Source organism: Muntiacus reevesi, chromosome 3 (assembly GCF_963930625.1).
Source record: "Muntiacus reevesi chromosome 3, mMunRee1.1, whole genome shotgun sequence".
NCBI classification, from domain to species: Eukaryota; Metazoa; Chordata; class Mammalia; order Artiodactyla; family Cervidae; genus Muntiacus; species Muntiacus reevesi.
Window position 1 is genome coordinate 157,347,456 of NC_089251.1, and position 13,044 is coordinate 157,360,499.

The following is a 13,044-nucleotide window of genomic DNA, read 5'->3' on the forward strand; positions in this document are numbered from 1 at the left end:
AACAGAACTAGCTGGGGAGACCGCGCCGGATTCCTTTTCCAGGGAAAAGCCTCAGGAGTGAGGCTTGTGCCTGGAGCAGAGTTTATTTCAGACCGAGGCAGCGCATGTGTGCCCGTCACCATTGTTATCTCAGGAAAAAAGTCATGTGGAAGTCTTGGGAAGTCAGCCAGGTAATTGCTTTCAGACCAGCCCTGCTCTAAAGCCCAAGTGATTTGCCCTGGGATTTAAAAAGTTGTAACCATAAACACTTGCTCAACAAAGAAGACCAACCGTATTACACATCTTTCCTAATGAAATGGTTTTAAGTTACATCCAAGGTGTGCCCTGGAGGTCTCCACTTCAAACCCACAACAGATACAGGGGCTGGTCTTAGGAAACAGGGACCTGACATCAGAGAGGTGAAGACAAAATACACAGCAAGGTGGCGAGTGGTCTGGAGAAAGGAGGGTGTGGCCCTGGCTTCAGGGAGGAGGAAGGAACCGAAGAGACTCCAGGCCCGAGAGGGCTGTGGTTGGGATGGCACGGTCACCTCCTCTAACTGCAGATGAGACCCAGCCTCAGGAGAGCAGAGGGGGGTCTATGAGCACACACGGCAAGAAGCTGAGTCCCTTCCGAGGTGGCGCTTGGCGGAAAATGGAGCTGCTCCGTCCTGAAGCCTCCCTCACCAAACACAAGCAATAAATCACAGGTGCAGATCCCGGAGAGCTGTTTGAATATATATACACATACATACTCCCACAAAACAGGGGGACTCAGAAATCTTTCTCAAAATAATAAAGAACTGAAATTTCAAGTAGTAAAATAAGCAATTAGGGCAAAATCGTGAAGCTGATAATTCAGCAAGTTGGTGATTTCTGACAGAAGCTTGCCGCGCCCTCTGAGGCCTCACAGGGGTACTGACAGGGTGAGTTGCTCCTTTCTTGGAAGGCGCTTCACTTTCCAAATGAAAAGAACTTCAACTGTTATTACCTACAATTAAGCAGCCAGTTATTACAGCTACAGTGCAAACATACTCACCTGTCTATTGGAAGTGCTTTCAGCGTTACCTCTAGGGGCTAGCAGGGGAAAAAGAGAGAGAGAGAGAGATTAGAAACCAAATACACGTCATTAGTAAAAGGTTAAGTAGACTTTTTCAGGAAGCGATCCCTGTGACTACAGGGACGAGGCATCCGCCAGCAAACTTTGAGAAAACAGGCTTTACACACATGCTCAGCATGGAGCGTAAATAATGGATCGTAAAAGCCAGTATATAAACAATTCCCAACAACGCAGACACTCTAGCCCAACTTCAGAAGACTGTTCCCTTTTGCCCCCAGATTCCACAGGCGTGTCCACTCGCCGCGGAGAGCGCCTTCCTCCGCTTCCCAAGCTCCGCCAGGGAGAGGTGATCCAGGCGCCGGGGCGTCCAATAGGTAATGCCGGCGCTCTGAAAGCTTTGGGTTTTATATTTAAATCACGAGAATCATTTAACTGGTTGGCTCAAAATAGCTATTCCCAGATCCTGCTTGGCTCCACCTCTTGGCTTGAGCCTCTTTCAGGACAGGGGCCCGGGACCTCACCTGTGGAGACACTTTCCTGCCCCCACACCTCCACTTGGAATTCCAGTCTCCCCGCGTCACCTCCTTAGCAAGCAGCACCCGTTATAGTGGATTTTCCCCATTTATTTCATTCCTTGTTTCCACACTAAATGTAAGCCCTAGAAGTACATGGATTTTTGTCTGTTTCATTTACTGTGATTTTGCCAATGCTTTGAGCAGGGAGCCCCTGATAAATGTCTTCTGAATGAGTCAGTAGGTGGAGGGCAGCACCCCTAACCCCAAATGCCTTGATTAATTGTTAATGACCATCCATTCAATTAATAAACTAAAAAGCAAAATTATTTCAGGTTCAAACCTCTTCTCTTGCTATATTCAAGCAATCAGAAACAGAGCATGATCAGTTGAAACACAAATGTATTAAACAAATTGGAAAAATATCGAGTGAGTAGTAGCTAAATGTACTGTTTCTTTCACTTGTAGGTTTGAATGATTCAAGGATCTGGATAATAGCTGCTGCCACTCTCCACTTTGTTTGGCCTGTGATGACAACTTTATAGAGAAAGCAGGCGTTGGGCCATTGGTTCAAATTTAGAGAATATTAAACTGATACTTTGAATCTATTCTAACCAACTGGGCTGTCAACAATTGCCAGATTTTTCTTGGTTTCTTTTACAGTAAATAGTCTACTGAGCATTGGAGGTAGCCACAGATTAAAGTTAAGTTACAGCAAGAAAAGTTAACATTTCTATGAGTCTAGAACTTTGCTGTATAGATGAACAGAATATAAATTTCATTAATGACCCTGGGTGAAATATTCCACTCAAGACAGAGTAGGGAAAAACTCCATGAAGGAGTTTTTTAAAAATACATAAAGGGCAAAAAAATAACCTGCTAATTAATTTGAGTGAAACGGAATGTACATCATTAAAATAAGTAAGAAGCCATGCCACATCAATGAAAACAGTTTTCAGTGAAAAAAGGAGCGTGTACCTCCCAGCTCCCAGTGTGAAGTTTAGCGATGGAGGGTGGGTGGGGGTGGGGGTGATGTCATGGTATCAGATGATACTGGTCACTTCCAGGTGACCCTGGACATTGAGATGTGGCTGCAAGGCAAAACGCCTGAGAGGATACAGCCAGCAGGGCAATGTGGGTGAAAAACAATTTGGTCAAAAATGAGCATTTCCTAATTGCTGATGTTCTGTACAATTGTCATTTTCTGTACAAGAATCATGAAGACATGATGTCATCTTTTGTGAATTTTTTCCTGAACCCTTGGAAACTATTTTTTCTATGTTCTATCTTTTCTCAATATTTTTCAGGATTTTTTCATTTTTGCATTTTTTTGTAATAGCGAAAATTGAGACCATGCTCCCAATAATATGTCTTGGTTGCAAAAATTTAAATGCAAAATCTTGTTTAATTGCTTAAAGCAAAAATGAATGTGATTAAGTATACATATTATGACCCCGTTTGTAGTGACAACCAGAGTGCATAAATATGCACGCATTTGCTGTTCAGTCGTGGTCACGATGCCAACGACTGTATGCATATATGAACAGAAAGAGTGTTTGGAAAGCTATAGATCTGGTCTGATTTTTGTCTCAAAATAAAAGATCACATGTTATGCATGTTCTTTATTTGATTTCTCATATTTTTTAGGATAAAAAATGTATTGTTAGGTAGTGAGCAAAAAAAAAGGAAACAAACTGGTAACAGCTTGGGTATTTAGAAATAATCCTTCCTGAATATTTATGCTTCTTTGACTTTTCCCTATTTCAAAAGACACAGGATAGGAAAAAATAAACAATAATAAAATTGAAGAAAACTAACAGTAGGAAAAATCTAAGAGAAATTCAGCACACAAAAAAAGAAAAGAGCTGCAAATCAGCTAATTTTTTATCCAAATCTCCAATGCTCATGTTTTAACAAATTGTCATTTTTACTACATTAGATTATTTGGGGGAGATCAGGGGCCATCAGTCCTCATAGCTCAGTTAGTAAAGAATTTGCCTGCAAGGAGAAGACCTGGGTTCGATTCCTGGGTGGGGAAGAGTCCCTGGAGAAGGCAGTGGCAACCCACTCCAGTGTTCTTGCCTGGAGAATCCCATGGACAGAGGAGCCTGGCGGGCTACAGTCCATGGGGTCACAAGAGTCGGACCCAACTTAGCAACTAAACCACCACCACAGGGGCCAGTCCCAGTTGAGCTACAAATACAGGGAGGTGTACAGACCACCATCTACCGATGCTCCAGACTCTGCTCTCAGAGTTGCTTCACGTTTCAAATGTGCTGCAAGTTCGGCAACAGGAAGATGGGATCGTAAGGCAGCAGCGGTGGGAGAGGCCCCGTGGACCCCACCCGGCCCCAGGGACCAAGGTGTTGGCTGGTGGTCCAGCGCTCAGAACAGCGCTCGGGGTCCAGAAGACGCTCGCCCAGCCGGCAGCACAGCTGAAACTGTTTCAACCACGGAAACGACCGTTTGGAAACAGGAATGATTGAGCGGCTAATAATCAGGCTGAAGCTTTGGTCGGGGGCCATGCCTGGGGTCCCCAAGTGGCTCCCAGGGGTCCCCAGTTTGCTCTTCAGCATCAGAAGGCGGCCACTTGGGGAGGGCAGGCTCCCCACCCCTCCCGAGGACAGAGGAGTTAAGACGTGTCTCCAGACACCACTGAGCTCTCTCCTTTCCAAGCCGGCTCCCCTCTGACCACTCCCCGACCGCCTGCCAGCATTTCCGTGAGCAGGGGACCTAGGGTCAGATGGCACGTCACACTTGCCTCCACCCCCAGACTGTTGGGACCGTTTCTCTGTCTTAACTCTCAGCAGAGGTGTGGAGAGTGGACGGGAGCGGCTGCAAAGTAAGGAGCAGGGCTTACTGTGGCGCTTCCTCGTGTCCGCCTTGCCTTCCTCTCTGGTAGCGCCCAGGCAGCCCATCAGCTCTTGCAGGGAGATGGACTTGTCGTTGTTTACGTCGCAGTACTCCACAAACTTCTTCACGCATTTCTTGGGTTTGGACTTCTTCCGAAGAAATCTCTTGAAGGGCTTGATTTCCTTTTTGCCGATGTCCCCGCTGTTGTTTTTATCCAGCAGTTTGAAATACCAGTGGACCACTCGCTCCTCCAGCGTGTGGCTGGGGTCAGGTTCTGAGAGCCTGGAAGACATGTGGGTGGTCAGGACCCCCGCCTCGGTACTGGTCTGTCCAGAAAGGCATCCCCGCCCAGCTCTGAATTTCCCCGATAAGGGACCTGCTTGTCACCTTCTCCTTCCTGAGGCATAGGGCTGCCTGACTTTGCCCTTCAATATAAGAATGATTTTTTTAAAACAACTTAAAAAAGAGATTTGGCAAACATTTTCAAGTTGGTTTCAAACTTGCAAGTGGCACGGTGAGTTTGTACGGGCCGGTCGCACACCAGGGATTGGCAGGTCTTGAGGACCATGCCCCGCGGAGTGCCACTCGGATCACGGATGCCCATCTCCACTGCCTGCACCCTGAGGGTTTCTACTCCTCCAACTGTGCTCCTGGGCAGGCCGTTGATGTCACAGGTAAGCTAAAGGGTAAAAACTGACGTGGATCCTAAAGTGGTAACCAGACATCTTACCCTGGATTGAAAAAGAAAATTTGGCATTTTAAGATATAAGTTAAAAACTCTTCCAGAAGTTCTGCGTTCAAGGCTGATCGTGGAAACCCTGATCTTATGACGTGGTTTCTCACTAAGCGGACGATGCCGGCAGGCACTCAGGGAAGCCCTGGTCCTGCTTCCTCGGCCGGCTGTCAATCTCCGTGTTGCTATGAGCGTCAAGAGTGAGTCAAACACCAGACGTTCCCGGGTATCAGGGCTTTCTGAGACTGTTGACTGTTTCTCAAACTTTCAGAGGACTTTCTAGGATGGAAATTCACTCACTGCTCTCAACTGTAGTCTTAGAGAGAAGAGCAATCTTTATGAGAATATAAGATGCCAATTTGAACTTTGGGTGGTTTCGTACAGTTTAACTTTCTACTGAATTCATAGCGCTGCCCTTTATTCTTCCCCATTCTGACTCTTAAGCAGAGACAGAGAGAGAGACCCAGAGAGGGGGGCTTTGAGTCAAGGGGACCAGAAATCTTAGATCAGCTAGAGGAGATGGAATAATCAAGGTTTGGGGAGGAAGGCCAGTGATCTAAGAAAATACTGACTGTGAGGTTCCCAATCAGAAAACGTGCTTTGAGATAAAGAGACTGATGATTACTAACAGGGGAGAGCCAGTGCTTGAGACACTGCGTCCATTAAACCCTGGACATGACCCTCCTGTGGGCAGGCAGTCACCCACAGGCGCAGGTCAGCTTTGGGGACTCGACCGAGTCTCAGGAAGTGGAGCTCAAAGCCTCAGCCCCAGAGCCAAGTGCATCCTCCGAGCACTCAGGGCAAGCCCCCTGAGGTTCAGAGGTCAGACTGAGCAGTGATAATGCAATTAACACCCCTGAATCGCAGCCCCGGAAAGGGTTGAGAGCGCGAATGTTGCATCATAAATATTTTACTAAAGAAATCCTATTTCAAGAATTTAAATCAAACAATTTAATGGGATGTATTTATAAAATCCAGTCACTGGCTCTGAAACACCATTCTGAAGCAGGGAGCCCTCTTGGCCGGGTTCTCCCAGGCCCCCCTCTCCCCCGGCCAGCGTCGGCGCCCTCCGCCTGATGGAACCTGGGGAAACCCCAGGGCCTTGGCCTGGTCCCACGCCGGCAACATCCTCACAGGACTGATCGCATCACAGGAAAACCTGCTAAGCAAACCTCCTCCAGGTGAGGACCTCACGCTTGGGGAGGGGTCTCCTCCGCCCCGGGCTCTGCTGTGACTGCTAAGCTGACCCCCGAGACTCCAGTGGCTGGACTCTGCCCTCCAGTTTCCGAGAGCCCCCGACCACCAGCTCCGTCCTAGCCCCCTGCTCCAAGGTCAAGGGCAACGCACCTGCTGGGGGAGGAGGGGTCGGAGACCGCATGGACCATGTCCGTGGACAGCGCGTCCAGCACACTCGTCAGAAACTCGTTCTTTTTGGCACCAGGACAACCTGAGAAAAAAAAAGAGAAAAAAAACAAGTACAGACATCTGTTCACATTTCCCAGAACTCACAGAGTACAGCAGACTTCCCTGTGGTGGAGAGAAGGGCTGGTTTAGGACCCAGAGGTCTGGGGGTCAGGCACATTACGTCAGCGAGCTCACTGGAACACCTGCAAGTAGGCTGCAGCCCACACAAGCTGATTTTAAACCCCAGCTTCTGAAAACTAGTCTCTAAGATTTCTTGAATTATTTCACGACACCAAGAGATGGGCATTACCATCTCACTGGCCCCCAAAGCGGCAGTCCCCGGCAGGTGGCATCACTGCCCCCGTTAGGCAGGAAGCCGAGGCTGGGAACCACCCCAGGCTCACAGGACTGGGGCAGGACTCGCTGGCGTCCGGTCGGATGAACCTGAGACGGAAGCTGGCTCGTGGCCTCGAGTGATTCTGCAGAGGAGTTCACCTGAAGCTTGACATTCCACAACGCTCTTCACCTCTGAGAGGTCACTGAACGGTCCCCAAGTCCCCTCCACCCTCAGCGTTTCGGGATGAAGAGGTGCAGCTGGGCACGCCTTTCCTGGGCTCGGAGAAGCAGGAGGAAGCCTCTGACCGGACTGGACAGCAGTGCTGAGTGTGGCAGCCAAGTCACTCAAGACCCGCGTGTTTACACAGTCGGAGAGCTCGGGGTTTCACAAACCTCTTTTTGACACTTGAGTTTTTGTTATTATTATTCAAGCACATGTTAATTGCCTGTAGCAGGAATCCATTTACGCTGGTTTCCACTTCGTTAAATACACATATCAGAAAACAGATGCGAATCCCGAAGGGGCAGGGGAGGGTGAAAAAAGAGCTGTGTTGTTCCCCTGTGAATACAATTAGCAAAGGAGATTGCGATCTACAGGGGAAACCCCCAGGGAGACCGCTACTTTTCAAGGAAAAAATAAAATATCACATTAACCACTCCCTGGGGAGGGAGCAGCAGACCTGCGGCTGCAAGCGCGTCTGGGACGGTCATCTGACACAGTGGTCATCGCCCGCTCTAGGACAGGCAGCATCCTCGGCACAGCGCGTCTGGGACAGTTATCTGACGTGGTCATCGCCCACTCCAGGGCAGGCAGTGCCCTCGGCACAGCGCATCTGGGACGGTCATCTGACGTGGTGGTCATCGCCTGCTCCAGGGCGGGCAGCGCCCTCGGCACAACGCATCTGGGACGGTCATCTGACGTGGTGGTCATCGCCCACTCCAGGGCGGGCAGCGCCCTCGGCACAGCGCGTTTGGGACGGTCATCTGACGTGGTGGTCATCGCCTGCTCCAGGGCAGGCAGCGCCCTCAGCACGGCGGGTCTGGGACGGTCATCTGATGTGGTGGTCATCGCCTGCTCCAAGGCAGGCAACACTCTCAGCATAGCGCGTCTGGGATGGTCATCTGACGTGGTGGTCATCGCCCGCTCCTGGGCAGGGCAGCGCCCTCGGCACAGTGCGTCTGGGACGGTCATCTGACGTGGTGGTCATCGCCTGCTCCGGGGCAGGCAGCGCCCTTGGCACAGCGGGTCTGGGACGGTCATCTGATGTGGTGGTCATCGCCTGCTCCAAGGCAGGCAACACCCTCGGCATAGCGCGTCTGGGATGGTCATCTGACGTGGTGGTCATCGCCCGCTCCAGGGCGGGCAGCGCCCTCGGCACAGCGCTGGGCTCCCCCAGAGCAGCCTGTCTATGGCTGAGAGGACAGAGGACAGCAAGCAGGCCTGAGGGTGCTGAGCTCCAGGCGCTCTGCCGGGCAGGCTGGTCCCCACCCGGGGAAGGCAGGACTGTCCCAGAGGGTGTGCACCGCCCACCCCAGGCAGCTGCCCCCCCAGGAATCCCCACACCCCGCTGGCATCCGGACACCAGAGACGGATGTGGGTCAGTGTCTGGGGAAAGCCGAACCGAGGCCACCGCTCGTGGCTGGACGGCTGTAAGGACGAACGATGCCGGCCTTTTGGGTGGTGAGTATGACTTCAGTGGGGATCAACTCCGGTTACATTTGTTGCCAATTTAATCATATCCCCCAAATGAGGTAAAGGTTTTTAATCAGAAAATGAGATATATTCATCATGAAACAGAAGACTAATCACATCTAAAAGATTCAGAAAGCCTTAAGGCACATAACAATTAACACTGAAAGTTTAATCTACTTCTAAACTAAGAAATATTAAGTCAATGCTGCTATTAGCATTTTTTTTTACCATGGTGTAAATTACAGACTTTAAAGTGCAGGTATCTTCCTGCTAAGGATTATATTGTGCAGTTGAGAGGTCACTTCAGTCCAACAAAAGAATACCTTTCATGTTTGTTTGCAAAGACACTAAACTTCACCTGAGTAAAGAAAAAGACAAAAGGCGCCAAGAAATGGAGCTACTGCTCCCGAGACGATTCCCGCCCACGCTGCGTGGACAGGACACGAGCTTTAGTGTGAACGGCTGAGAATCGCACACGCGACGCCGACTTGTGATGGACGCCCCGACGACAGAGCTGTGCTTCCTCCACACGCCGTGCTCAGACCCAGGCGGAGGCCTGGGACTCGGCGGTGAGCAACCCTCAGATCCAGCAGACCCCGGCGCGCAGGTCCACATCCTCCCCTGATGGGGAGACAGACGCCGGGCGACCTCACACTCAGAGACCTGCGGCTGCTGGTTTCAAGGACAGCCCCTCATGAAACAGAAACAGCTGCACCATCTCTGAATGCGTGTGTGAACAAATAAGGCCGGGGCAGCACCCACTGCAGTCAGCATCCTGGGAAAACAGTCCCCACACAGAGGATGAGATGGCTGGATGCCATCGTCGGCTCAATGGACGCGAGTTTGAGTGAACTGCGGGAGACGGTGAAGGACAGGGAAGCCTTGCGTGCTGCAGCCCATGGGGTCACACAGAGTCAGACACGACTTAGCAAATGGACAACAATGATAACACGTCAGGGCCAGGCGGTACCGAAGGCTGGGAGACCGAATGTGTGAGGGGGAAGGACCACAGGCTTCACCTCCTGCCTGCACCTCAGCCCCCAGCTTTCCCCAGCTCTCCTGGGAGGACGCCTCCTCCTGGGAGGGAACCCAGGAGTCCCGGGCCTGCTCATCTTCCACGATGTTTGTAAAAATGAGAAAAAATTCGAAGGAAAAATGCAGAGCACGCACAATTAAGAAGTGGCTTCTGGTTATATGAGAAGTGACAGCGGTACCAGGAACTGGTCTGGGCCTCCCGAGAAGCCTCCGAGCTGGGGGACGGAGGGAGCGGGCCCCCGGCTGTCGGGTTTCCCAGGAAGCACAGAGCATCCCTAGCCTCCCTCATGCTCGCCCCCTCGGGCCGCGGGCCGCAGTGAGCACCGCAGAGCTCCGCGTCCTGCCTGCAGACCACGCGTTGTGGCCAGCAGCCTCCGAGCCCTGGGCCCAGCTCAGCGGGTCGCTCACCTGGGGACAGCGGGTGCCCACTCGAGGGGGCCCAGCCTCCCCCGCAGCAGCTCACCTCCATTCCCTCTGCCCACAGGGCCTGGCACGGCCCCCAGTGCCCGTAAACCTCGTGCTGGGGAAACGGCGGCCAGCAGGCTCCGTGACGGGACCCAGAGTCACCGCGTATTTGTGTCCACCCGCAGGCTCACACCCTGCTGGACGTGGAGCAGGCCCGGAGGGCTTGGGTCGGGGCGGCTCAGGGCAGGGACAACCCCGCACCAGGACCTTCCACAGAGACCTGACCGCCCGTTAAAGAGACGCTTGCAGAGGGGGGAGCCAGATGGCCCTTCTCCAAGTTGGAAGCAGAAGGGCTGCAACCATTTATTTACACATCCAAGGCAAAATCCAGCATCCTGCTTGGCTTGGAAATGCTCAGTTGATTTCATTTATCTGTGAAATCCAAGGAAAATACTTGGCATCCTGTCGGAGTCCTGTGCAGACACTCGGGTTCTAATCCCGGCCTGACCCGTGTGAGCAGGTGGCCGCGTCCCAGCCTCAGTCCCCGGGCCCAGCGAGCTCCTCAGCAGTGAGCCGGTGGCTGCTGCCCCCCAGACACAGGCTCTGTGTGGCCCCAGGGAACCTGGTTCACAGCTGATGCCTTAAAAACTACTTCACTTGTTAACTCCTGAAATGAATGCGTTCTGCCCTGTCTATGAGACATCTTTATTTTTAAAAATAGATGTTTTTGGTGTAGAAATCACTAACTTCAGCAACTTGACTGTTTCATCTTTCCCCTTTTTCTTGCAAACACAGATGGAAACATTTCCGGGGCTGAGACCTCGACCACGTTGGGAAACTCCACGTGGTAACTGGCATCTGCTGCTCTCCCGTCACCCAGCACACTCAGGACCGCCCTCGAGAGGAGAGCCAACACCGAGACAGGGAAGGCGGCCTGGCCATGTCCTCACTGGATGGTGTTGTACACAGTACACAGCGTTGGACCGTGTCAGCCAGCACCGTGCCTAACCGAGGTCCACACGTTGCCCAGCAGGTGAGGTCTGGGGGCTGCGGGTCAGGGGAAGCGGGGCTGAGGGTCCACGGCTGACCGGGTGACAAGACGCGGTGAAGGGTTAGGGGACAGTGAGAGACATCAATCAGGCACTGAGTGGGCTTAAAAGCTTCGCCTGGCGGGTTTATTATTCGAAATGTCTGTGAAACTAACATGGGTGAGAAACAGCGTGAAAGGGAAACAAGAAGCCGTCCTCTGATTTTTGGACCCCTCTGAGGAGCTGTGTGTGCACCTGCACGCGTGTCCATCCCACTGTAATTATCTGCTTCCCTGTTCATAGCTTTAACTCCTCAAGTTTTGGAAGTCTGCTTTCTCCCAAACTTTTAAGAATTTATCACACAAATTTTCAGGGAAGCCTAGTTTTGTGCGATCTCCCAGAGTGACATGAACACATTTGACCTGCAGGGTGTGGGTCAGAAGCGAGAGCTGCCATCTGCCGCCTCCAAAGGTTGTGAGAAACTGGAATTAAGTTGCACCTGTTCCTCTAGAAACGTGACGACAAACACTGATAACTGTCTCTGAGCAGATTAAACCCACTCTTGCCTGAAGACTAACACAATCTACAAATTGCTAACCTATGTGGATTTTCACTTCAGTTCAGTTCAGCCGCTCAGTCGTGTCTGACTCTTGGCGACCCCATGGACTGCAGCACGCCAGGCCTCCCTGTCCATCACCAACTCCCAGAGTTTGCTCAAACCCATGTCCATCGAGTCAGTGATGCCATCCAGCCATCTCATCCTCTGTTGTCTTCTTCTCCTCCCACCTTCAGTCTGCAGATTTTAAATCCCTTAATTTCACGTACAATATTTTGGACCACATAAAAGCAGCTGAGTGGTTCGTAATTTCTTTCTCAATTACCTTTGCCTGAAAGTGAACGCAACACAGAATGAATCATGCTATTCTTTTTTCCTGTGTGTTACTGGCAGGTGGGGGGAGCTGCAACAAGCTCCCTGCACAAACCTCGTACCCCGGAGCTGGAACATCACCTCCGTCCCTGTGTGCAGAGGAAGCGGGTTTGTTCCCTGGAGGGAGACTCCTCCTGCAGATGGGCAGGAGAAAGCGAGGCATAGGATCAGACCATCTTCGGCGGGTCAGTCATAGAGGTGGGAGATAGGATGGCGGGACACTTGTCCTTACAGTTTAACCCACAGCAGAGCTGTGGAGGAGAGAAGGGGAGGTCTGCAGACTCTGGCACCGCATGGAGGCCCTGAGATCCGGGACTCGGCAGGGAGACAGTCTGCATCCAGGAATGTTAGGGATTCTCCGCTCTGCAGGCTCCGACAGCGCAGCCTCTGAGGTCTGCCCTGACCTCCACCCGCCCTAGAGCCCACAGGCCTGCGCTTCCACTCAGCCAGAACGCCAGGCTCCTTCCTAGTCCAGGCTTTCCTCAGCTAGACGCGGAGCTGGCGTGCTGTTTCCCACACACTGACGCGCCCCAAACATGTACAACAAGCCCATCTCAGGCCCTGGGGTCCCAGCATCCAACCTGGGGGTCCAGGGTCCAGAAGGGGTCCCCGCACCTGGAGTTCCTGCAACTTCACTGACCCCACTTCCCACCCCCACACTCCCACCTCAGGACCACCTGCCTTAATTTAATAAGTGCCTTTTTCTTAATTTTTAACTTTGTATGCAGTTCAAATGTTAAAGACATTAAACAGAGGTAATCAGAAAAGTTTCTTAAAGCATGCTTAAAATGTACCTGCGGCTAATAAAAAGTACAGAAAGCGTATCTTTATAGACATCTCCACCAGCTGGGAATTGAGTGTCACGGTCGAGATGACGGTGTTCGGACGTCCCTGGCGGTCCAGTGGTTAGGGGGCTGCCTGTCATGCGGGGGCCTCGGCCTCCACCCCCGCTCCAGGGTGGTCGGTCTGCTGCAGAGCGACCGAGCCTGTGCGCTGCGACCACTGAGGCCGTGAGCCTGAGACGCCGCCGCGGTGAGAACTCAGCACCGCAACCAGAGAGGGGCCCCTGCTCGCCACAG

General features: G+C 51.9%; 1 protein-coding gene across 2 annotated transcripts in view; it reads right to left on the reverse strand.

The window, feature by feature from the left end:
* Window positions 1-13,044, reverse strand: part of SMOC2 (SPARC related modular calcium binding 2) — a 154,004-nt gene that overhangs the window by 2,841 nt on the left and 138,119 nt on the right. For both annotated transcript variants that reach the window (XM_065930971.1, XM_065930970.1), the window contains exons 10-12: window positions 6,484-6,583; window positions 4,411-4,685; window positions 1,018-1,055 (exon numbers count right to left, since the gene is read on the reverse strand). In XM_065930971.1, the coding sequence (XP_065787043.1) occupies window positions 1,018-1,055; window positions 4,411-4,685; window positions 6,484-6,583 (413 nt within the window). The remainder of the gene's footprint in view (window positions 1-1,017; window positions 1,056-4,410; window positions 4,686-6,483; window positions 6,584-13,044) is intronic.